This window comes from Strix aluco, chromosome 1 (genome assembly GCF_031877795.1).
Source record: "Strix aluco isolate bStrAlu1 chromosome 1, bStrAlu1.hap1, whole genome shotgun sequence".
Classification (NCBI taxonomy): domain Eukaryota; kingdom Metazoa; phylum Chordata; class Aves; order Strigiformes; family Strigidae; genus Strix; species Strix aluco.
This window is the reverse complement of record NC_133931.1, coordinates 148,702,760-148,729,963: the sequence shown is the minus strand read 5'-3', so window position 1 is coordinate 148,729,963 and position 27,204 is coordinate 148,702,760. Positions and strand designations below refer to the sequence as shown.

The 27,204-nt window shown below is 41.2% G+C and overlaps 1 protein-coding gene across 1 annotated transcript in view; it reads right to left on the bottom strand.

The window, feature by feature from the left end:
* Positions 1 to 27,204, bottom strand: part of TGFBR2 (transforming growth factor beta receptor 2) — a 60,889-nt gene that overhangs the window by 18,279 nt on the left and 15,406 nt on the right. Inside the window, exons 2-4 of the mRNA XM_074839231.1 lie at positions 14,582 to 14,753; positions 12,756 to 12,946; positions 1 to 800 (exon numbers count right to left, since the gene is read on the bottom strand). Of these exons, the coding sequence (XP_074695332.1) occupies positions 1 to 800; positions 12,756 to 12,946; positions 14,582 to 14,753 (1,163 nt within the window). The remainder of the gene's footprint in view (positions 801 to 12,755; positions 12,947 to 14,581; positions 14,754 to 27,204) is intronic.

Below are 27,204 nucleotides of genomic sequence, written 5' to 3'. Positions count from 1 at the left end.
CTGTCCACTGTTAGCCAAGTCATCCACAGACAGAGAAGGGTCCAGCCTCAGGGATAACCCAAAGTCACAGAGACAGCAGGTTAAATCATTTTTCACCAGGATGTTGGAACTCTTTAGGTCTCTGTGCACGATAGGTGTTTTGGGGCGACCACAGGGGGTGTGATCACTATGCAGATGGGCAATCCCTCGGGCCAAGGACCCACCCAGTTTCCAGAGGTCCTCCCAACTGATAATGTGCCGTGTGAGATACTCCTGCAAGTTTCCTCTAGCGTGGAAGGCAGTGATCAACCAATACTGTTTACCAAGATCTGTCTTACGCTCCTCTGCTGTCAAGAATTGGAGGATGTTCTCGTGCTTGAGGTTTACATCTGAAAAAATGTCTTTCTCAGTTTTCCAGGAGGCATATTCTTCATAGGGGAAAATCTTGACTGCCACAGTTTCATACTGCTCTGATGTGTTTTGCTTCAGTTTGGCTTTATACACTTCAGCAAACCTTCCTTTGCCCACAACAATGTCCAACTCAATGGGCAGCAATTCTGTGTTGTGGTTGATGTTGTTGGCACAAGTAGAGCTGATGTCTGAGCGGTCATCATCTAACATAATGGCACAAACATCACTGCAATCCTTATGTTTCCTGGGCTTAACATTCTTCTCCCACGCCTTGTTGAGCTTCCTCTTCTTATGAGTGCGGTAAGCATAAAAGATAACAATCACAGCAACAGAAATCACCAGTAATGGGACAAGACTTATGATTGTGACTTTGCAAATTTCATCTTTCTCCTCTGGTTTATGAGGGTCATCTGTAAAGAACAGCAGAAGGAAAGCATCCATTAAATGATATAATAGCTTTATGTATACAGGAGGCTGTCAATAATTATAACTTTTATCCAGAGTGTAATAAGTGATCTCCTCCACTAATAGTAGATAATAAAAATTGTCACTGCTTTCTTACTTCAAAATGTTGTTTTGTACATAGGCCTCCACTTACCAGGACTTCCCTGCCTGCTTATTTTGTAAGAAGCCAGAACTGAATGAGAAAGAACCTACTGTAATTTAATAGCTTTGTTCTTCTCTCAGGCTCTTAATACATTATGGATGAAACCTTCACTTTCCTGAATACAATAGCCAAAGTCTCCTGCACTTACTCTGTCAATGTATTCTTGACATATCTGCCCCTTTAACCAGTAATTACTAGCACACATTAATTTTTCTAGGATAAATAAATAGACAATGCAGCATGTGATTTCCCACTTGCCCAGTTACCACTCCAGATCCAGGATATTTCAGTGGGATCCATGTAAAGACATCTTCAGGAAGCCTATTCGCACACAACTACTGCATGTTAATGTTCAGGCACAATACGTATGCCTGCATACACATCTGAAAAACAAAGCTCATTCTCTTACTTTGATGTATGTGAAAGAGTTTTGCTAGAACAAATTCAAACATCTGCATGTACACAGGTGTTTGAATCCTGCAGGCACAATCAGGCATGTATGACATATCAGAATTGTTGCACCCCCTTCCCATATACTTTTTGCATGGATTTATGTATCTGAAAACTTCCTCTGTGTGACAGTTGCTGGCTGTACACTGGCAGTCCTGTTGTAAAGCAGTAGATGATTTACTCCAAACTCTGTAGCTGGTGCAGTCCACACACTAACACATTCTTAGGTGGAACATATAGGGAATAGAAGAACAACAGGGACATATCCTAGAATAGGGAGATGTTCTGGGAAGGTAAAGATCATTATTCTAGAGGCAAGAGCTGCCTTGTCTCTCTAGAAGTGAATTTCTAGTTCAGTATTTCTTAGGGAAGATAAACAGTTTAAAAGGGAACAGTTTTATTCTGAAAATAGATTAAAGAAGGAGGGTCAGAGTTTATCTGAACCTGATTTGACCAGACATATGCAAATGTACTCTCTCAGCCTGTTTCTTCCTTTGAGTCAGAGCAAATGTACTATATTATCTTTCCATGAGGGAGGGGATTGATTGGAAGAAGCCCTGGGAGATTAACCTGAATGGACTAAAATAACTGAAGCTGCAACCACAGTTAAGCAAGTGGCTTGTGTTGGCAGCACAATGCTCTGGCAGATGCTTACAGCAATGTCACTGACTCAGGTTCTGTGTATCAGGTCAAATAAGTCAATATGAAAAGGGAAAGTTTAATAAGCTCTGAAGGGAAGTTGCCACTAACTGCTTCCCCTACTCTGTGCCTCTCAAAATGAAGGTGAGCAATGCTGAAAGGGGTGGGGGAAAAGAGTTTACAATCAGAACAAGCAGGTCCTCTGGCTCTCCAATTTCACTTGTAATCACTTTTCTATTGGAAACACAGTTAGCTGGCAAGCAACAGGAGCCATCAGCTATTCAAAGGCAAGTGATGGGACATCTGAACAATATATTCTTCTTTATTTGGAAGAAGACCTGAATCCTGTACCAGGATATGCTTCCTCTGTTTGAAAGGTTCATCAACCAGATGTAGAGCACGTAATTCAATAGGGTTGAATAGCCTCTCTCATAGGGTTTCAAGGAAGAGGAAGTGCCTTTCTAACACTGACATCCCTGGCTAGCACAGGTCAGTGACATTCATTAGCAGTACCTACAAAGAACGTATTTCCTTCATTTATGCAAAATAATGTTTTAAGCCAATCCCTTGCACACCTATGCAAACCACAAATCCTTATTCTCAAGTGATCTCCTCTGGCAACAAACTGTTAGTAAGTTTTAAACTTTTTAAATTTTAAATGAAAAAAATGCTTAAAAGTTCATCACAGATTACAGGCACCCCTTCTGCTTCTCAACATGTTGAAGAAGGGAAAAAAAACCCCAGTTTTTTTATGGCCCTTACTGGAGAAATGTCACTGTCAGTAAACAGAAGATTTGCATTGTTTATTCCCATGTGCATTCTTCAATTGCTGAAAATCTGCTTTATAAAGAACACCCCAGTGGAGAACTGACTACATTGTGGGATGGCTTTTCAGAGTTTTAGCTGCAAGCAGGCCACAACTGCATGAACACAACTATGATCTGTAACACTCAGATAAAATAGTTTTGATGAACGTTTGGGGTTCTGTTTTGTTTTTTTTTTTCTTGACCACAGAAAAGCATGCTTGAAGTTTGGACTCTGCTCTTGGAACTGCGTAATATGTCGTCTATATCATATGGCATACTTTTTAATAGATGGAAATGTCTCTTTAGGGCCCTTTAAGCTCTTTTTTTTTTTTTGCCACAGAGCTGCAATATGTAGCCCAGATATTTGAAATACAAATGTCCTCCTGAAAAAGAGGGAGAAAAAAACCAAGATATATTAGTTCTCTTTCCAATTTCTCCCCATGATTCCAAGCAGTTGGAGGTAGTTGGGTGCATGTTCATCTTTAACTGAGAAGAAACTCACCCAAAGCTGCCACTCCTTGACTGTTATGGCTACCTGTGTGAGGGTCTCCAAACGTTCCTATAATGCCCTAGAACAGACTGCATTATTTTGGCCTACAGCTGAGTAGTCTCCAGCAGACTTCACAGCCCCTTTGGCTCTTCCTCTTTTTGCATGAGAGAAAGCTCTACTTGTGGTGCAGGGGGATTTCTGGGTGGAAGGGAGAAACTGTTGATGCTGCAAATGTCACACTTGAAAAAGAATGAAAAAAAAATTTTAATCAAAGCAGAAGCTGAACAGTTTGGCCACTTCCCCTGAGCACTGTATCATCCTGCACCCCTGCTGCAAAGTGACACATCCGCTTTGGCACCGTCCCTTGGAGGAAGCAGGGAGGCAGAGGGTGAAAAGCTGCACACCCCCACCCGGAGCAACAGGGACTGCTCATTGTCAGTTTTTAGGACACAGGACAAGGCCCACTCAAGGCTTGGGAAGTGCAAGAATGAGCACCCATCATGGAGAACTGACTGTCAGGACTGACAAGGCTGAACCCTGAGTTTAGGAGGGGAGTGAGCTGCCTGCCAGTAGATTTAAAGGGGACAGCAGCAGCCAGGAGCTGCTGGCACTGAGGGCTGGTCAGAGCAAGGCACTTCTAGAACTGCCTTTGATTTTGACTGCTGATATGAGCAGAACAAAATCAGTCCTTCCAGCACAAGCTCACACTGGGGTACTTCTCTGTTGATTCTGTGTACAAAGTCAGGGCAGGATCAAAATTCAGAGCATATCTGTATGTTTGCATAGTGGCTAGCCAACATTTTCTGGCTTGACTACAGGAATCTAAGAATAAATATGTTCATTTGCTTAAAAATAAATACCTATGACTCAAACCCCATAATTTCAAAAATGGGAGTGCTGCTTCCTCTTGCTGAGCACCAGAATGAACAAAACCTGGCTGCATAGGCAGGCAAGGAAACGGTTAAATTAAACAGCCTTTCAGGTTTTGCAAACATGCTCCTAAATAACTTTCCCCACCCAGACCTATTATTTAGGAGGATCAGTCCTTTCTTAAGCTTCAAAAGAGCCTATTAATATAGTATAACAATAGAGAAGTTGAGCTAAAAGAAAGCTTCCTGTATGGGGTTTAAACTAAGCACAAGCCATCTGCACAGCCCTTAACACTACCTAAGCCTTTAGGGAATAGGGCTCAGGTGCCAAGGAAAATGGAAACACTGTACAGCCCCTGTTCAGTCAGGAAGCTTCAACGCACAACATCGCTTTGCCTGCAAATTCTTTAGGTTGAATTGCGTGCCTTTGATTGAACTTTGGTGTCACTGAACTTCGGAGACAAGAAATAAAACAATGGCAATAAAATTAGAACCCACACTTTAACGCATAGGGCAGCACAAATACACAGCCAGTCCTGACAGAACTACTTTAGTGCTGCTTGTTGCTTATGCAAGTTCTAAAGTTGCTGCCTATTCAATTGCTAGTCAAAGCCACACAGCAGGGCAAGAATATATTTGATATTGGCAGAACTCAGGTTAAACATATCAACATTGATGTATCGCAAGCCTGTCTAGTGTCTTAAAAAAACCCAGAAACACAGTCCCAAAATATGGGCCGGGACTGTGATCCAGTTATTTTGCAAGCTCCTGAGACACAAAGCAGCCCTTTGAGCTGACTGGAGGATAACTCCATTTTGCAGCAATTCTGAGGTTTCAAAGTTTGGTTTCAATTCCACACTGGAATGAAAACTAGCACTTTTTGAATGTTTTTGCATAAACAGAATTCTGTTCAAATGTTGCAATTTGGCAAGAGATGCGAGTGCTGAGTCCCCACCAGTGAGGGGATTAGTCTGGGGTATGGGAGCTCCAAGTTCAAGTCCTGCTCTGTTTGATTCAGGGAAGAGCTTTTCATCTCCGATTATTCCAAATCAGGCGAAATACGAGTTTGAACCTTACATGCATACTGACTTCTGGGCAAGACACTAGGCAATAAAATATGGAAAAGTCTGCCCATCTCTTCAGCGCTACTTTCTGGATGAAAACTAATTCTATAAAATGCTTCATTTTCAGTGAAATGAAGTTTCACTCTGAGCAGCTGTTTGGGTAATTTAGTTTATCTCTACTGCAGAATCTTCAAGTGACAATGAAATTCTGTAGTTCAATGTCTCATGTACCTTCCTGATTTTGGTCTTTTTAGAATTAAAATGACTTGGAAATCTTCATCAAAACTTTTTAGATGGGAAATGTTGATTTTCAAAACAGAATCTCTGCTTCTGACATTCCTGTACTTTTCCCTGAAACCCCTATCTTGAGGACAAAAGTGGTCTGAAAGTTGATCCAACTTTTGTGTTTAAAAACTTCTGCTAATTTTACAGGCATTGTGTTTTGGGCTTTGTGGATGGGGAGCTTTTTCATTAGGAAAATGGTTTATCCTGATAGAAAATACTTTGAAATAATCAAACTCAAATGCTGCACCTCAAACTAACCTGCATTTTTTTTTAACTTGACAGTTTCTTGGAAACATTTTAATTTTCCATCCTTGCTGGAGATGAAGAATTTTTTTTAAACTTAATAGTTTTGTGGGGCAGAAAATCAGTTCCACCCCTCTCTCAGCTCTATGCCGAACTATCTGATGGCAGAATACAGAGATTACTAAATTTTAGAACCAGAGTGGACTCTATCTTGCTATCCAGTAGAAAATAAACCCTGACATTTCTTGTAGACTTTCCTGAAAGTTAAATTCCTGCAGCCAGTTCCTGAATCTGACAAGTTTTTTTTGGACTAGGTAAACCAAGTCTGTCAAGGCCAGTAACTTGTGTTTGAACTGTATGTCTTCATCTTTTAGTTTAAAGAGGATACTGCCAGGGTATTCAAAACATAGTATCTGTCGAAGCAGTGTCCTGGAGAGGCACTAGCTCTGGTAGCTGGCAGGTCTGCCTGGCCTGCTATAGGGGCTCAAACAGTAGAAGTGACAAGGTAAAGCCATATCTAGAGCCTATGTCTAAAGCTGTCTTTCTAAAGCACTGCCATCTGCATGGCTCGGAATTTGGGACCTAAGGATGTTTGCTCAAAGGTGTGGGAACTCATTCACTTGACCTTTTGGTTATTTGCCAGCCTGAATGTTGCTCTGCAGTCAACATATGGCTGGCAAACCAGACCCAGCCCTCAGAGCATTTAATGCAGGCCATTGCCCAGTGCCAACACTTACCTCTTTTCCTGAGAAGTAGGTAGTAAGGCAAAGGTATGAGCAGTTTTGGAGAGCTGTGGTACACTCACTGCTGCTCTCCACTGAGAGCCAGCAGCTTTGGCCTTGGCACATGACTACCCACAATTGGGTGATCAGGACTCAAGACATCTCTGCTATGCCCAGGGAAAATCCCCGGTTACATGTGTTACATGTTGGAGCAGTCATGCGTATGCATCTGTCACCTGATGGGAATGGCTGCATTTTAGTCACTGGGGCAGGAGGCAGGCAACGTGATTGCCTCTGGGTGCTAACTTCAGTGAAAAGGCTGGGCAGCTATGATGTAATGGCTAGTTTATCTATTGTAAGCAGAATTTCATTTTTTCAACCAATTGCCAAGTATGCTATTCAGCACCCAGGAGGTTTAAGAAACTCTTAAGCTCTAAGACAGAACAAATATTTTGTTGCTGTTTTATTCCCTCACTGCTGGCTAGAAGGTGTAATTCCTTGGTTTGCTGGCACAGCACCATTAAAATCTCCCACCCCTGGATGCATTCCCTTCTTATCTCTCCCATTCTAACATGTCACTTCACTGTGTGTACATGGCATCTCTCACACATTTTGACTTTTGTAGTTCAGCTTTCCTACTCAGCGATATGAAAGCCCACATATTTTAACCTTACATGATGTGACTGTGTTTCTGTGATACATGCCTCAGTTATACAACTTGGTGTCTGCTGCTGTTTGCTGGTGGTTTTCTGGAACAAATCAATCTCTCCAGTTTCAATATGTTCCAACAGATGCCACACATTAACCACTATTTTTATTCTCAGCCTGTGTTTCACCCCTCCAACCTTTCCCAAAATATTATGTTGCCAGTGTTAGTTACAGTTTGTTTCTGTCTGTAATTATTAAAGTCTCTTCCATGACAACCTGATAAAAGGTTGGCCACATTCCCACACTTATTAAGCTCTCAAGTGATGCAAATTGTAACAAATATGCCAACCAGACTGGAAGAGCACTGCCTAGTTTGTTTTTACACAAATCTGTAACTGAGCTCTGCATGGTTATTTTCCTAGGAAGCAAACAATATAAATAATACAGAGCAAACCAAAATTTTGGCTTCTTTTGCCTCTTTCCATTCTATTTCCTTTCTATCCCACTAAGTGAATCAGACGTTCAGTATTAGACAGCCTCTCCTTTGGTTACATACAGCTGCAGGCATTGGGTGGGACTCTGTGGCTGCAAATACCTAAGAGGAAACATAGAGAACAATGCCAATATACAAGCGGTGAGAGGCTCTGTGCAATGTTATGTAATGCTACTGACCTCTTTTATGGGGCAGCTGGAAGACAGTTACCTTCTGAACATGTTAGTTGGATAACAGAAAAACAGATTAATGAAAGCCTTTGTTAAAATCCACTTGGAAGCAGTCCAGCTGTAATCATCTCCCTTCTGCTGTTCCTTGAGCACTGGACAACTCATCACATGAGTATTTATGGCCTGGCGGCTGTTTGTGCACAGATCTTAAGTCTGCTCTTAAGTCTGAGATCCTCCTATGGAGTCAAGTAAAATCACTAATGCTTTGACTCTAGTAAGGAGAGGAAGAGGAGAGAAAGAAAGGAAAAGACAGGGGCAACATGTTAGAGACAAGTGAGAGATACCAAGTTAAGGAAATTCTAAAACATTATCTGTTATTTCCTGTGATCTGGGCACAGGACAAGGCATCACACAGGCATGCTTGTGGTAGTTCAGGCAGCAGAACAATACCAGGTCTCCCAGGTAACAACCATACACAGTGAGCAATCACAGCACTTGACACACTGCAAATCCATACGCTGTAATTCGTTTGCGCAAATGACTCAGCCACAATTGATTAATCAAATACTTATGTCTCTTACACTCTCAATTAGCAAAGTCAGTAAAACCATGATCGATGTGAAGATTGTTAGCAGCACAACACTTCCCCCCCCCCCCCCCCCCTTCCCCAATTAGCTTCATTATTCTCATAAACTCTTGTTGGCCTGTCAGTCATCTCTATTACCGAAGTTTTGATATTTCAAGGCAACTGTTTGGATGGTTCAGGTAATCATTAAAGCCTGTATACATGGTTGCTGCTACAGGTTTCTCCCATATTACAATGGGTGCAGTGGGAATACCCAAAATAATGACTTCTTGCGGTACATGAGGAATAAACACAGTCTACCTGAACAATCCCACACACACCTTGACTGCAAGCTGCATGGAGAGCTGCATAACATGGCAAGACAGGTGAGGATGAAAAATGATCACCATGTAAGTTATCAGAATGAAACAACTCTAAACCAATGAGAGCTGTGCTACAGGTCTGCAAATCCCATTTCCAAATTTTGAGACTTCTACAGTTTTGCTTGGATCTGAACTTGATGCTCAGGATAAGAACTGCAAATATAAGGACAACAGTAGTTAAAGAATTTATTTTCCTGTCTGCAGTCTCCAGTGCTGGGGTCACCCTCTTGCACACCACTGAATGAATGAATGTGTCTGAATGAGCCTGCACAACAGGAAGAAGTTGCACTGCACTGCAGGTAGGCCATGCACTGAGTAACATGCACTTCCTCAGCTACAATGAGTGCCTGGTCATCTCTGCCCATAGAGAATGGGTCAGACATGAGGCTGGAAAGAGCTGAGTCCTACTTGGTCCCTTGGGGTAAACAAGCCTTGACCTCAGCCAAATAGTTTAGGATTGTTAATAAAGAAGAACTCTGATAGGCATTGATCATGCTCGCACTGGCTGATGAATAGAGGCTGGGAGATGGTGTGGAGAAGGGAAGGCTGAGGAACAAATCTCCCCAAACACCAGGGGAGGCCTGGAACTGTGCTAACAGCTACAGAGCGAGCTGGTTCATCATAACAGATCAAAACATAAGAAGGCAAAGCAAGATGCAGCAGATCCACCAGACACAACTAGACATCAGGGAGGAAAAAACTCTGGTAGTCCAGTTCTGCACTCATCTTTTCCATGACAGCAGGACCAGGCCCCTGTCTGCCATCTAGCCAACTTCTAGCCAGCCTTTTTTCCCCCTGATTTTGGCTCATCTTTTCCAGTGGTTTTGCTCCCTGGCTTTGCCTTCTGGTAACACTGACATTAGACATTTGAATAAATAATAATTAAAACAGACTGGCATTGAATTTTGATGTCAGAAGCATTTTTCCACCACAGGGGTGCAAGCTGCTTGCCAGTCACCAATTTTATTTGGCAAAAAAGAGAGGGATTAAAAAATAAACACAGAGTAGTCAGATTTGCAATGGCTACCTGTCTCCTGTGTATTATTTCTCCAAGAACTACAGAACGTTGTTTGGAGTGATTCTGCACATAGTGTTTTCCACTGGCTGCCCATGGCCTGAAATGCCAAGGATCCGAATCAGGGTCAGAAGCCCCCTGACACAGCAGAACTACAGGCATGTTTAGGCACATGCCTGACTGTGTCTTGCTTATTTTGCAGACTGGCAATTTAAATGAGAGTCCATATAAGAAGCAGGCATTTGATTTGGATGTTACTAGTTCAAACATTTCCAAAACCGCTCTTGGGTGAGTCACAACACCTCCCACTACCTAAAACCTTTAGATGTTTGTATCTAAAACTGGGAGTTATGAGATTTACCCTTCACAGTCAAGACTGATACAAGCCAACAGTGCTATAAACCAATTCTTCTATAAGCAGTAACAGCTCAGCTGTGAATCACCGGAATGCAGTGACTAACCTCTGGTAGAAATCAGAATTTGTTGCCTTACCTACAATTTTCTTTCTTAACTCAGAAACACCAGGAACAAACCATATCTGTTCTGTCTTAAGTGTGCATCCAGGAGGAAGAAGAGCTAAAACGCCGATCATTTATAGCTATAGCTTGAAAGGATTATCAGGTGAAAAATTAAAAATCATTTTATCATCTCAGTTTCTGCTAATAAATGAGTACAATCACTTTTTGATCAGGCTTTTCTAGTCTAACTTTTGTCCACTCTCTAAAACTATAGGATGTGCAAAAACACTGCAAAAACTCTTGCTCTGGTGTACAAGAAATGTAGAAAGAAAAAGAGGAAAGAACAATGTACAGAATAGATCTGGATGACAGTAATTTCAAAGGCAAAATCATTACAGGCTATTATCTAGTTGTCTGGAGGAGCTGTGGACCAGCTGGCTGTGATGTTCTGCTCAAAGTTAAACACAGACAGGAAACCGCATGTCTGATACTGTAAAAATCGTTTGTCTTCCTGCCATGGCTAACCAGGCAAGCAACCCAAAGGGGCTGTTTTCATTTAAAAGAAACACTAATCCACAACAATAAAAAAGGAATGACAAAGCCTCAGTTCTCCCCCTCCCAACTGGAGTTAATACTTGTGTTTGTGAATGAACTGGAAATGTTACAAACTGAAGTTTTACATTACTTTAATTTTTATCTGTAGTTATCCATTTACTACATGTGAATGCAGGGCACAGTTTTCATGAGTCACCTAGAGTGCTTGCAGCACATGACCTAGAAGGAAAAGCTCCATACCTATGAGGAAAGGAATTAAGGTAAAAAGACAGGGTTTTAATTTATACTACAGCTCCTTTTAGGCTGCTCTGGAAGTGTGAGGAGGGCTGCAGAGTTGATGGGAATGAAGACACTTGGTGTTGAATTTATAGAATGGTTTTCATAAGCATACACACAAAAGACACACATTTGTCAGAGTGATTGTATTCAGCTACATAGCTGCAGGAGAAAGAGCTATAAAGTGACTAATTTATAACAAATTAGCCAAAATCCACAAGGGTGTGGTTCACTTTGTATAAGAACTCTAGACAGCTGACACAGAGTACAATCTTTTCATGGTGAACACGTTCTCTTCAATAAAATCAAGGCAATCTGTTAGAATTAGGTCCTGGGTCTACCATCTGTGCTCACAACAATACAAACACTTACTTCAACTCCTTTAAAGCCTGCCCAAGTAAGTGTTGGTCATACAACCATGTTGCCTGGTTTCAAATCAAACTTGGAGACGGGATGAGGAAGAGGGGAAGAGATGGCACCAGATATGGGTAGCCTTGGCCAAGGGAGGCAGAGACTTTCTAGCTTGCTCTTGGCTAATCTGGTGTGGTTTTGCAACCTAAACTAGATAGCCTTCTTGGAGGGCTGGGAATTGAGAGCTAGAAGCCACTCACATAGTTGTCTGTGTCAATGCAATCACGCACCATGTCTCCCAGGAGTGGAAGCCGTGTCCCAACTCTTCGTTATCTCAGATAACTAGGATTTGATTATAGCCTTTTCTAAGGAATGTACAGGTGTTCTGTGCCACACTCATTTATAAGTGTGTCCACAGAGTGTTCTCAACAGGAGGCCTCACACTTGCCTGAGAGAGACCTGACTTAGTCTCAGTAAAAGAATCATTGTGGGATCCAGCAGGTAGGACAAAATAAAGTGCAGTGTGTGCATTCACACATGCACGTGTGTGTGCAGCATGAGGTCCACCAGTATTGTACACATCTGCACTGCATTTACTGAATTTGCAGTGGTCTATGTAGGCACTCATGAAGTAGAACAGAGATGGGTTATACACTTGTGACTTGGTCTATACTCAGATTTCACTGGTTTAACTGAACTCACATACATGCCCTTTTGCTGTAGTAAGCACGATGTAGCATATCCATCAGTGAAAGAACCTTCTATCTACTTCATGTCTACCACAAAACAAGTGCAGATGGTCAGTGACAACAGAGAAGCTGACTTTAAATTCACATCCTATCAAGTTACTCACTAGTATCTGTATATACAGATGCCACACTATGGCAATACAGCCTTTTAGAAGAGGCAAGACCTTAAATATGGCATTTGCCTCTTGTTTATGTTTTATAATGTAATTAGCATATGTTGCATTTTGGTGTGTCAACAGAACAACTCTGAACATCTTGTTTTCATCTTTCTTTTCATCAACTTTTCAGTGCAATGTCTTGAGCTGAGTATCAGACTTATTTCAAAAGGAGGACAGCCTGGCAGGAAGAAATATCCTCTGAATGCAGAAAAGAAAGGTTTAAATTTTGCTAGGCTTGGAAGAGTCCAAAATATCTCCTGCCACTAGAAGTTTTCCTCCACAAAATGTGATTCCAAAGTCCCTTGGAAGGACAGTTCATATTACTTGCAAGGTATAGCCTAGGAATGCAGCATAAATTATTAAACCTACCTGTTGGAAAAATGAGCATATCATTGCATTCTTCACCCGTACAGGAACACATGAACATCAATCCCCCATCTTCCTTCTTTTCCCTCATCAAACACTGCTCTGAGCTGGAGTCATCCAACATGTGACCATACAGTGTTCTCTGGGGATCATGGCATATTGTTTCTAATGTCACATTTTCATCATTCTGTCTCCTAAAAATGAAAAGGAGAAAATTGAAATCAAAGAAGAAATATTTTACAAAGGGAGCAGACAGGACTGCACCTGCCCAAAATTTGCCTCTTTTGAGATTGCAAATGGGATTTAAAGAGTATCATATATTCTCCAGTTTTCCTGAATGGGGTAAATTTGGCTGTGTCTGGGCTCCTCACACTGGGGCATTTGTAAAATGGCATAGCTATTCCTGTATCATATTACCACTAAGCTCCAATGAGTGCCTTCGAAAATCTCACCCAGAATTATTCAAGCTAATGCTCAATGAACTGCTCTGAACTTCAGAACATACTTTTGGTTTTTGTGGTCATTGTTCAGACAGTAAAAATCTGTGGGAAATTATGATAAAAACGGAATTATTTCCTCAAAATCTGAGGAATTCCTAGTGAGTTGGTCTTTTTATTTTGCTTTTGAAGCCTACAATCAGCACAATTTCTGCACTGAAGTTATCTTTATAATTTAAAAAAAACAAAAAAAAAACAAACCAAAAAAACAGTACCAACCATAGAACTGGTACAAACTGGAGTTGCCTCACTGTCAGGGAAATATTTACAGCTGATAATCTGGACCATATTCCTGTGTTTTGTCCTGGTCCACAGATTTCACTTCATTGACACAAGACGCACAGGCAAAGAGCACTTTAGATTCAGTTCTCAACTCACTTGGCTTTTTGGCATGAAAAAATCCAGAATGTATCTTAAATTGCACTACAGTCAGTTTGTATGATAATAATATATATTGACCACTTACTAAAGGAGCACAAGACAAATACGGAACAGCACACTGGACTGATCCTGCATTTCAAGTCAATGGACACAACTAATGCCTCAATAAATGAATTAATTATGTATTTCTGTAAGCATTTCTAGTTATGTTCCTAAATCTGCAGCAATGTTGCAAATACTCAGTTCTGTTCCTTTTGTCCACTTATGAGCTCATTAAGATTGTTTCCGGTTTTTCTTTGGAAGGATTGGCTTACCATTTATGGAAGGGCAAACCCCCAGTTTTCAGACTGGAATGCAAGTTTAGAGTCCACAAATCCTAAAAAAGCATTACAACTCATTTTCATATATCCTTAATTTCCCTGAACCAAGACATACACTATATAAAAAGCACCATGCTTACATCAGAGTCACTACATACACAGAAGACTTTTTTCTACCATTAAGAGAAATTATTTCCACCTATACATGGTAAATAAGCCTCCTGTGATAGATCTACATAATCTAGTTCACTTTGAAACCTGAGAGAGAATTGTCTTTCTTCAGCAAATGCCACCACAATCCTCTCTGAGTCTCAAATCTGTTTCTACTCTGGGTGCTGTGGGTGGATGCAGCTTAATGGTTTGAGCAAAAACATGCCTCTTTTCCAATAACAGCATAAGCTGGAACAGAACTGCTTTAGAAGAAAAAAGTCCCCAGAACATTTCATATCAGAATTATTGTTAACCTCAAGCAACTCTCAGTATGCTCAACACAGATACAAGTTGGAAGCAATAGAGCAAAGCCTGGTGAGGTAGCAGGGACATTCCAAATATCAGAGCAATCAAGGAAAGTACTAAGTAATGGTGAATGAAGGTGTGCTCCTCTCCCCATCTGTGTGAGGAAATAACTTACCATATAGCAACACAGACTTCACTATTCTTCTCACAGATAGCAGTGATGTTGCAGTTGCTCTTGCACTGATGTTGGTTTGAGCAGGTTGTTACTTTAATGTCACAAAATTTGCATAGGTTCGGCATTTGCAATCCATTTTCCTTATTTCTGTCTACGGGTGACATAATTTCAGCTTAAGAAAAAGAAAAAGAGAAGGAAACTCAATAATGGTAGATTATCAGATTGTTTTACTGCTCATTATCAAGACAAATTTTTCATCAGCAGCAAACATTCCCTCCCACCTTAAATTAGAAAATCTTGGATCTTTCACAGCTACCAATTTTCTTTACAATAGGGCAAGTGGCACAGTGTCAAGACCAGGTTAATCAAAGTGCATTTGAAAAGTGAAATCAACTTCTATTGACTTCAGAGGGAGCAAAAGTTGCTTTGTAATTTACAGAATCAAGCTCATTCTGAGTCTGGTTTGCACTGAAATAACTACTCTGCAGTCACTCATTTGCATTATTCACAGGCAGCTTATCTGTCCCCCATGTACAATATATTGCATCATGGTCTGTGTGCCGGAGTAACTGTGGATACTATAGTGGGAATGCACATTAGATGAGTGACATCATTATGACACAGATCACGATGAATTTTGCAAGTTTGTCTTCACTAACCTGAGGTATAACCTGGGTGTCGTCCCTAATCTGATTACTGTTCACACAGAAAAACACAGAGCTGGAGCTGACATTCAACTTAAGGTAGATGGTCTGCCAGAGGTTGTGGGTGAAACTCAAGCTGGAAATGCGATAGGACATCTGTGCAGCTGTATGTAATCTGCTACTGGAGTCTTCCTGGGCTAACTCAGGGGCACTTGAACTCAAACTAACTTGCAATGACAGTCTGTCTTGTAGAAGTCTGCTGTCACCCAACAGCTACATTTCTGCACCCAGGCACTGAAGAATTACTTGCTTACAGGTTCCGACTCTTAGTACTCACCATCTGCTTCAGTGTGGTAGCAGTAAGGGAAGAGATATTTTTTGTCCCAGTGTATGAATTTCAGGAAATATATTTTTAGTTCAAAGACTATTTTGAAAAGTCAGAACAGAAAATGCCAACATAAACTTTTTTCTAAAACTAAAATGAATATGCAACTATCTGAAGTGGAGCAGACTATCTACAACAGTTTCAGTCTGACTCACTTTGTAATATATTTGGAAAAGTAGGTTGAACCACTTTAAGGAGATACTGGGCTTCATATAGCACAGTCCTTCTCTCGTAGCCACCTGTGTGTTAATACTATGTTCATATTGCTCTCTGTGGCCAAGTGTTGCTAGTCAACCAATAACAGGCAACCAGGGATTTGTAATTTCCCCCTCTCTCCTCCATTAGCTGAGAAATCAATTTTTTCCTTCTAGAACTTCATTATTTACTACCATGAGAATGTTTTATTACAGGAATTAAATATACATGCTTTTTCCAGAAGGAAATAAAAAGGCCTCTTGCTAACATTTTCAATCGATTTCTGAGCCATTGTGAGGGACTGAAAGAAAAGCCTTCCCTCCTCATCCAAACCATCATCCTTCTTATCACTAGCATGCTCTGGTACTGACCTAAGGTCTGATCTTACTGTCATTGTAATCAGTCGCAAAACTCCCAATGATTTTAATGGTATAGAAGAAGCTCCTGCACAGAGGGTAGGGTTATGATGAGCTCACTGGGAGCACTTACTTGGGTGGAGAATACTGGCAGTATGTTATGGGCTGGCTAAATTGTAAGCCTGAGGTAAACATTTCTTGTTCTTAATTATTTGTGTTGCAACAACTCCCAGAAGCCATGCAGAAGAACAAAGCCTCGTGGAAGTAGGTGTGGTAGGAACTCAAAAGGTCTTGAATCTAGTGTACTACAAAATATATGTTAATATAATCATCATTATGGCAAATTGCTCCTCTCTTCTGGATGGTACCTGTTATTTACCCCATGTTGAAGAGAAACTAATAGCTATATTGATTTATCTAGGTTCCAGTACTGATCAAAACAACCTGATAATGAGGGACTGTCCCTCTACCCAGTAAAAGACAATCCATGGTCCTAAAAACCTGGATGAGCAAATATCAAGGGAGAGATGAAGTGACTCACCCAAGTTCGCACAGGAAACCTGTGGCAGGGTGCCAAGCAGCTCACAACTGAGCACAGGGGAAAGATATCTGCTGCTCAAAGTGCAAAGACTTTGGCTGGATCTACACTGCTCTCAGCTCTGAGCTCATATGGCTCTGTTGTTTCACTGGGCAGCTGTGTCGCGATGGATGCCTCTGCCACAGACATGACTCAGTCCTCTCTAGTGCCCGCAGCGCTGGAGCCAAAAGTCACATGTCCTTAGGTAAACTGGTTCAAGCACATTATGTTTGTTGAGAGTCAGGGCTTGCTCCTGTGCCATCCCTGGCCATGCCAGGTTCTGCCAAGACTCACCCACTGGAATAAACAGATGAAAATATGTTTGGACCTCTTCCAAAAAGAGATCTCTTAACCAAGCAACTTGATTTAAAAAAAACCCAAAAAACAACAGACTATCTGGAAAGCAACAATCCACTGCAAGGTCACAAACCTTAATTTTCTAAATTAGAGCGGTAGGCCTTAATTCAATTACTAGCAAAAGACTGGGTAGTTAGGACCAGCTAATTTCTGAACAGGTTAAATTAATGGCAAAATCTAATGGGGTTTTAGGACTTCCAGAACTGACTGCACTTGAATTCTCTCCCTAAAAAGTCTTGTAATAGAGGCTGACAGTGCCTCTCTATTCATGTCTCTGACAGTTCAAGGTACTGGATAAACTACCCAGGTGGTCAAACTTTCTTCCATGCTTCTACATTTGATTTAAAGTGAGACTGCAGTTTACTTTCCTTAATACTGTCACATTGTTCTAGCAGGTGTTGGCGAGTTGTTCATTAATACAGCTCAACCTTGCCCACTCTGATAATTCAACTAGTCCCAAATTAAAGCCAAGTTTGACTTTCCCCTATCAGGCTGATGCTGAAACCAATCTCTGCAAAGGGCCTGAGATGAAACCTGGAGTCGGATGTGAACCTCAGCATCACTCTCTTCTGATCACAGCCTGCTATTAGATTCTGAGGACTTAGAAATCCAGGAAAGATTGGTCTCCTTCCAAGTCACATGAACTCAGACCTATCTCTAATCAACAAAATCCTGCTGGGAGAATAACAAGTTGGTAGGCTTCTTCCCTAGAGAAGTGTATTCACTCATTCCTTGAGGGGCCCACAAGCCATGAGTGGTTAACCAACAGCAAGATTGCTCCTCTTCTTGTAGTCACTTGAATGTCCATCTCTAAAAATGCTTGACCATCCTGCTGCGCACTTCATACCCCGTGAGCCAACTCCTCAAGGTTTTCTCCCATTCAGACAACCAAAGTCACTTGAACACTGTGGACAGAAGCAACCTTTCATTTTGCATGAAAAAAAAAAGTGGATATAATGGGAAAGTCAACAGAGAAAACACAGATTTGCACATCTGAAGGAAGCCATTCTAAAATGTGTGCTTGTTTCCTAAAATTTGAGTTTTGCCACCTACTCTCTTATGCTAGTTTTCTTATTTTGACTTCTACAGGAAGCCTAATTCTAGCTTTCCTCGCTTCCTTATCCATGGAGAGGGCTCTAAATAAAAGACTGCGGTTTCTTGGCTATGAAGCTTTCAACCAAACAGTTCAGCATAGATCAGTCACCATGGTTAAAATGCATGGAACATGCAAGCCAACATGTGGGCTGGATATTATGGAAGAGACACCAGAGTAGCTACATAAGAAATCAACTCCATGGATTCTGGCAGAGTCAGGCTCGCAGGACAACACTTTTACTCTATGGTTCACATGTTTTTTATGATTTCTCAGGACCTTATAAACAGTACGCCTCACCCAAATTCTACTGACTGTCTTGAAGTTGTTTGCTTTGTGTCTGTTGTTTGTAGATGTGTAACTTCCATTGAGGCCTCAGGCTATACTTTACATTCCTCTTATTTTTCAGTATCATTACAGAACTCTCAAAAGCCAACAACATTTAAATAGAGCCCAAACCAACATGCTGTCTTTTTGGGAATATCTACACTGGAAAACTTTATTTGTGTCTTAGGATACATTTCGGAAACAGCAGTCAATTTGTCTTACTCCTATCTTGTAAAATACTGTTACTGCATTTCTCTTCTCTCATCCAGCGCCTCTGGCACATGTATACATATAAAATAGCATTGCTGAGCAGATAGATCCCATCCCTTTAAAAAAAAATAAATTGCTGAGGGAGATGTTGGAATGGGAACTCAAGTACTCAGCTGCTGTGAAATAATTCCACCTGATGGGAGAAACTTGCATTTAAGACTTCATTCTACTACATCATGGAAATCCACAAGGGGAAGGATGCCTTTATCAGAAAACCTTAGAGTTTGTCCTTGTTCTCCCAAAGGGCACAGCTCCATGACATCATATCTCAGTGGCTGGAAAGCACAGTAGCAGCTATGAAGAATGTCCAAGCTGTATTACCTTCTCATCCAACAGAAAGAAAGAAAGATTTTGCCAGGAACAGTACTAAACACAGCATTTTTTCTATTTTGCATACCACCCCAATACATGATCTGTAAGCTCAGGAGACCTTTGACAGTGATGGGGACACTACCAGCATCATGAAAATGGAGAGGTGATGATGCAAAAGCACATTCTTTGCCTTACAAATATTGATGAAGTAATTGCAGGAGGAAAGGAGACAAGGCAAATGTGTGATCTGAGCTTTGCTTTTAAGACCTGGACATATCCTAATGGTTATTCTCAATTATACTGATTATGTTCAGTGTAGTAATAATACAAGGAAGAAAAGATGGAACCATAATCAACCCCAAATACTCAAAAATCATGAGTTACAAAATCGTAAGACTAGCCAGAGACATCACGGAAATAAAGGAAGGAAAAAAACCCCAAAACAAAACCCAACCAAAACCCAACTGCTGGGTTCTCTTCTATTTGCCATTGCTGCCTGGACTCTTAGAGTGTGTTTGAATCATGTTTTGAAACTTTGGCCATAAGCAGGAGGGTTGGAATTACTGTCTAACTTACAAAATGAAAAGATAAAAAGAAAATAAATCACTGGAATCCAGGAGCTTGATCTTCAAGAAAAATGTCAGCTATCATATGACTCATCATAAAATCACAGGAGTTGGCAACACTTGGAGATCACCTAATAAGTCCCATGACAACACTTTCACAAGTGACCTATGAAATAAGTATTTTTGATTTTTCAGTTACAGCTGCCAATTCTGAGCTTAATGCCATCATGAGTTGAAATGGAGTGTCACTCTGTGGTACATACCCCCATACTCACTATGTGAGTATGAACTCACATACTTCATACTGTCTTGGACCCTGACTTGGCTGCAGTCCTTTACCTCAACTATGATTTATCCCAGTAGGACTACCATGGGCACAGGACTTTTGTGACTGTTTCTATTAAGATTAACAACAGTGATTATCAAGAGTGCTGAGACAGATTCTGTAAAGCCAAATATGAGCTATCTTTCACATACAACCAAAATATGTCAGAGGAAAACAGGTTCCATAAATGTTTAGCTCACCAGATATTTAACTATCCCAGTGGCAGGACTCCAAAAACCCACATTCCTACAGATTCTTTTGCAGAATCTCTCTGCCTCAATCTGTATCATATATAGTCACAGATCACTGCTGTCACCCTGGTCTGCCCCTAGCAGCTTACTCCCTTTTTTCCCCTCAGAAGGTGTTTCACCTCTTAGGTTTCCTTTTGATCTTCAGCCTTCTGGCTTAGCACAACAGCTGCCTTAGTACTTAAAGACATGCCTTTAAGTGTACCGATTGCACTTTTGTTTGCAAAGTGGTTGGGAGCTTTGTGTTGCTTTCGTGTCTGATCAAACCTTATCGGTGCTCTGCAAAGGATAAAGACCAAAATAACTTCCTTTTTATGAACACACTTCTTCATGAACTGCTTGGAGGAGATGCATGTCATGACTTCTCCCTATCATGTAATGGCTCTTGCCCATCATATGAAAAAAACGCAAGTCACACCTATCAGATGGCAACCACACAACTGTTAATGCAACACATACAGTCCTGCAACCCATCCTATCACAAAGCAGCCACTATGAGACAGGGGAAAGAATGGTCCAGAGTGGCCCACAGGCCTTCAAAGAGTTTGTGCAGGCTATGACCTGCTCTTCAGCCATGACTGAGAAGTCTGCTAGGAAAGAAGAGGGCAGACTAGGTAAGCCATTCTGACAAGCTAGATCTAGCCATAAGTAGTTTGGGCACTCCCCAGCTGAAGGAAGGCCACAGCAGAAGAACTGGTTCACAGTGGGAAGGCCACTGATGAACTGCACTGAAATGTGGGAAACCCCTATTTCCCACCTACAGGTAGGCAAGGAGTGGGGGGAAGGTACTTGCAGAGGGGTAAGACAAAAGGAAATGGAGCAGGAGTTAGAAAACTTGTCTCTGCAGTGGAAGTGCCTGGCTTTTAACAGCAAGTAGAACTGGCAAAACTTTGCTTTAGGGATTGCTGCAGGCACTGACACAGAAACAGAATCAAATCTGGCAGGAGCTGGGGGGAGGGACACAGCCAGAGAAAATAAGGGAGGGAACAGCATACTAAACTGGAGATCTTGAAGATAAAAATCATTCTTGTATTTAAAGCATTAAAATAACACTATTTTTATCCACTACTTCCAAAATGAGCTAGCATTGGCAGTTTTAATTATGGGCTGGGCTCTTCTTACTGGTACAGGGCATGGCAGTGAACTGCCTCAAACATGCCTAAGAACGGAGCTCATTGCTGTGACTCCTGACTGACATTTGTGCAGGTGTGAGGAGACTCCAGCTCAGCACTTACAAGAGAAGTGTGAACACATTCTGAAAACAGGGAATAAAAATAACATTATTGGGATATTTCAAATAATGAGATGGATTTTTACCTGCGGATTTTTAACTTGTTGCTCTCTTCCACATTTTCTGGCCACTGTTTAGCACTCCATGGTAGGCGGAACAAAAGAATACTGTCTCCAGGCAAAAAGGCTGAAAAAAAATCTAAATGATGGCTTCCCATAGGGCACTCAAAGGGATGTTTCATCTTCTCCTGACTTTAACCCGCAGCCTCCCTAACACAGCCCATAAACTGCACACAGCACTGGAGAACCATATGTGATATAACACGAAGATCAATTTATTCAACTATGACTACAGGGTCTAGTTTTTTTTCTGCATAATGCATTAAGTTTGGAATTTACTGGAAGCTGTCATTGAGGGTTAACTCCTTCTGTGGCTTCAGATATACAGTGAGTATTGAGTACAGCAATGCTCATCAGGTTCACAAGATCAGGAAAAACAGCCTTCCCGCTTTGTTGGAATAAGCATGATTCATGGTTCAGAACTGACATTTGCATAGCTAATTCTGGTCTGTCCATTAAAAAGCATATCCGGCAATTTCACCTCCTTTTGTATTCTTGCCCACCCAGTGAAAGCTGACATTGCTTCACTTGAAACAGAACTGAGAGAGTATAAACACTTCAGCTTTGCACAAATATTATTTTTCCAACTTGTATGCTGTGAAAATAGACAGCAGTCATTCAAGCATTAGACAGTTATTTCTGTGATACAGAAGGAAGCAAAGATTTTTTCATGACAGAAGAGTCTCTGTGGCAAAACCTGTGACATTCAAAACACACACCATTAGGAACAATTCTGACTCAGAAAAACACAAATGTGCCTCCACTCTCAGCTACAGAGCCTCACCAGAACAAAACCATGCAATTGAATCTTCTAAGTAGGTTGAATGGAGTTTCTGAACCCATCGTTCCTTTCCCTTCAGCTAGTTAAGCAAGCAGTTTGTAGAAACATGCTTCTCTCCACTCCTGCCCCCTCAACAGTCACACCATTAACAACAACCTACTTCAAAATATGATAGGGCTCTTCATTCTTCATAATGGCATTGGGAAGGGTGAATCATTTGTCCTGACAGAAGCACATATTCCCTCCAAAAGCTCAGTTTATATTTCTTCCCTTTATCTCTCTTACTGCATGAGAAATGAGGAATGTCCACCGTAAAAAGTCATTGAACCCTATTTTCAAAGGCCGATTTATTAAACTCCTAGTTTCCAACAGCGAAATTCAGGAATCCACCCAGTACAGGTGGAACAATACTTCAGGACATTTCTAACAACGTTATGGCCAAGCTATTTCTATTAGCCATGAAGTATTCCATAGAGACACATCCTGGCTCTTCAGTTTATCCGTAAGGCCACATACAAACTGAAAAATCCATGAGATCATCAAAAAATGAATCATATTCTCAAGGTATCAGCGCTGCTTACCTAAAGGCGTCCCTTTATTACTTACTAGCAGTCCTAAGTCTCTATCTTGTGATACCTGCTTAACACAAAAACAAATCTTGTCTGCTTTTTTAGGACCATCCTCACTGGACAGGCTACAGGTGGGAGGAAGGCAGAGAAGTTTTGAAGTCTATCATAGGGCAAGTGACTGCATCTTCTGCTAAACTTCTGGGCAGCAGAACACATTAGGATCTATGGTAGGGATAAAGAGGCAAACTTCAAAGTGTTACGAGCTTCCCACTATACTGTATGGCCAGACCCTGCCATCCTTCCCACCGGGAATTGCAGTTGTGGTACCTGTGATGGACAGAGTAGGTGGGCACATGGGTACAGTTCCTACTTCTCCCTTACACAGACAACTGTCCTGATGGGTCATCACTGCGACACCAGAGCGGGCAGCCACACGGCATGCTGTGCAGATGGAGCCCTGCCCGCAGCTCCCACAGACCACTGCACAACCAAAGCCACACAGAAATCAAAAATAGTAACATACTTGCTTGGCCAAACACTCACAAATGGCACTCCTACAGGGCTTTACTCATATTTAGTGTATGGCTTTGTCATTCTTAACTTTTCGAAGGGCTTCAAGTAACTAAGTGCTGGCCTGGCATACACATACCACCACATGAGTTTAACTGATTAAAGGGGTGGAGGTTTTATAGTTTTGCACATGGATCTTCAAATCCTTTTAAAGCTGATTTAACTCACTATAGGTTATATTAGGAACAAGTCTAGCCAGTGTGAGAGCTGAGAATTACCACACACAAAGTTGTAGCACTTTACTCAATTGTTTTTAAATCAACTATAAGCTCAAGAGGTGTGAATACTGTATGTGGAAAAAGCTTTCAGGTTACTTGACTACCTACTTGCAGCATTTTCAGCAGGAATAAGGAAGGCTAGATAGACAGCAGAAAATCATTTCTTCCAAATGCAAAATGGTAATGATTTAAAGACTGATCTCTATGCTGGCAGCATGCAGCAACTCAGGTGGCAAAAAGCCAAATCTTCCTCCTGAAACAACAGTTCAACTCTTGCTAAAGTTAACTCTTGCTACAGCTAAACTCTTGCTAAATGTATGTCCACTGCACTCTAGAGTTTTTAAAAAAGCAAACTAATGTAGAGGAAACTGTGTAAAGAACACCTAAAAGCAGCTGCTGTGCCTTATGAAGAGTTAATACAGATGCGCAGATGTTTAACAACACTGTTCCTTCACTCAGCAGACTGACAGGCACTTGCAAACCCACTCTGGTCTCAGAGAAGAACCTCCAGGAAAGGTCGTGAAATACGTTAGTTTGGGGGTAGATTTTTTGCTTACTTTCTGAAGTAGTGAAAATAAAGCACGAACATTAAGACTGTGACAAATCACACAAAACAGGAAATTCAAAGTTATGCTTGACTCCCCCAGGTTCCCTTTGATACAGCTAGGTTGCTTAGTGAATCAGAAAAAGTATCACTCCTGTATTTGCCATTTCATGCTTTTATTTTTCATTTTATTTGCTTTAGTAATATCCCCTTAAAATTACTGACACACTTTCCTGACAGATTTTGGAAGTCATAAGGCCATACCCACCTTTTCTTCTGAAAGGCTCCTGCCACATGCAGCTTTTCAGAGCTCTCGGCGGATCCCTCCTTTGGGGATGCACTGCAGAGCCTTCTTCATACTCACACATCTTTTCTGACATCTTATTTTTAATGTTGCTTTTTGATGCAAGGAAACACATATTTTGAGAACAATTGACTGCCTCATAGGGAAGTCTTCAAACCATTTTAAGAAAAATTACTAATTTGTTTCTTAAGCATTATGAACACAAAAGCTCTTTCCTTTTTCTTTTCTCTCTAGTGAGAGAAAATATCTGCACAGTTTCAGTTTGCAAAAAACCACCAGTCCTACTCCACTGCTCTAGTTATTTGTTCACATCCCTCATTGCACTTTCTCCTCCCTCGCAGAGGAATCAGACCACACCTTACCACACCTCCCTCCCCCTCCAAAAGGCCAGTTTGACCCAGAACAGTTCTCCAGTCTAGACAGCTATCTGACTACACAAACACAATAAAGAATGTGGTATGAGGAGCGGGAACCCACGGCGAGGGTAATGCAAAACTGTATATTTCAACAGCAGCAGCACTACTGAGGGCAGAGAAAAGTTTCTGTGGATCTATGGCTGCAATTACTTCTGGGGCAGGGTCAGGCTACCCACTGTGCCCGGGACACAGGGGACCTGCTGTCTGCTGCTGTCTCCAACCTGACTGCGGTCTGCTTTCACAGGCCACTTGCCCCACGACAGGAGATGTCTCAGCCCTTCCAGGAGAGGAAACAAGGGCTCTGCAGTTATTCTTTTCTGCCAGGCATCATCACTGCAAGAGCAGATGGGCCTTGCCTAGGACTCCTCTGCATGGGTTATGACGCTTTGGGAAGCACTCCAAGGATTGATGTTTCTCCCCAGAAATATTTGCAGAGGCACCTCAGGATGGGCCCCATAGCTGTTTAAATCCACTATGAAAGTAGACGGGAGATTCTTTTAACTCTGAAGTGTAGAAAAAGTAGTTTTGGCATCTCAAGTCAGTTAACAACGTTTATGGGAGACATCTGAGAAGACAGGTATTACTCTCTGTGACTGTTTCCTCAGCAGTACACAGACCTAGCAGATGTCTCCTCTTCACAGGATGCTGAAAGAGTCAGAACAGTCTTGATTTTAGAATACACTTTTTTCAAGAGAAAGGACTATATAAAAGGGACAGATAGTACAGTGAAGCACAGATAGCCTCTGTGTGAAGTGAAACATCTGATTTTGCTGCAGATCTGTAATATGAACCCAAAAATAAAATTCAGCCAGTCACTCCAATTCTGCTTTGTTTCGGGGGAAAAGTCTGATGAACATCTACCTGAAACTATTACTAGTCTGGGAAAATGCTCTACAAACCCAGACTAAAAGTACTGCCCGAGTTTCACCTTTTGCTCTGAAACTTTTGCTGAACTGTAATTCCCATCTCTGATTTCAAAGGGCCTGATTCTGACTACACTTCCTTTTCTGTAAACGGGAAGCAAGATCTTGTGGACCAAGGAACAAAACTTTAGTCAAACAAGCTAAACCTAAATAATGAATTTGGGATTCGAAAAAAAGAAAATCAAAAGCAGTCTCAAAATGTAACAGTAATTGGAATGGGCTGCATCTGTTCAAATATTGGTTTAAGTGTCACATTCACAAGCAGGAAATATTTCATAATTGTGAAGCACAAGGGGCACAAACAGCATAAATAAGATATAAAAAGATTTTAGGTACAATGGCATGGTTTGGAGTACATAAATTGCAGTCCTGCTGTTCAGTGTTTTATTTTTACCTAGGTAGAGGAATTCAAACTAAAGTTCCTCAATCTTTTTCCATGCAGAATTCCATATTGCGCCTCTTGTACTGGCCCTTCACAAGTGCCCCTTTTGTGTCAACTGCTGGAGCATGTTGAAGTCATGAGTTAGGGGGCGCTTTGTGCCTCTGACCAGGACCCACACATTCTTTAAGCATGATCTCAGTAACCTATACAGCCAGGATTGGAAGTGACCAAGCAAACTGGCTTCAGCCACAGCTCTTAAGTCCACCTTAAGCAAGGAGGTGCTCTGCATGGGGAGAGTCTTTATCTTGTACAGTAGAAAACTATATGTATGTGTTCTGGTTGCTACTGAACCAAACCAGAATTTCCATGGTATTTTATAACACACCAGTAGGTATGGGGAGAAGCTGTGTGCACACAAAGACTCACAGCTGCCCATTTAAAATAAGCATTTAAATGGATTAACCAGACAACTGTGCTTTCAAACTTGCAATCGGTACACAGTTACATGATTCAGAGGGATTTATAAATATTTGTTTTTCCAGATAAAAGGACAGCATTAGTGAGACTTTTCAAAGTGCATTCACTGCCTCTATCCCTCCCTCCCAGCCGTAAACAAACAAACAAGGAAATGAAACAAAAAGAAGAATGTGTTTAGGGTGTAAAATTTGTAATCACAAATGAAGACTTGGGGATTTTGGTTCAAGCTTAATATAAAAAGACAACTTACTAATGTAAGGAATATAAAAGACCTAATTTCACTTAGCTTTTTGAAGATCTCTGAACTTGAGGAATATTTGAGAGATCTGGAATTTAAGTTAAGGCATGTCCCCTGACCAGAGGATGCTCCTACTGTGGTACCAGTTTACAATATACTCTAGAGATTCTGGTAAAACAGAATTCTATGCAATTTC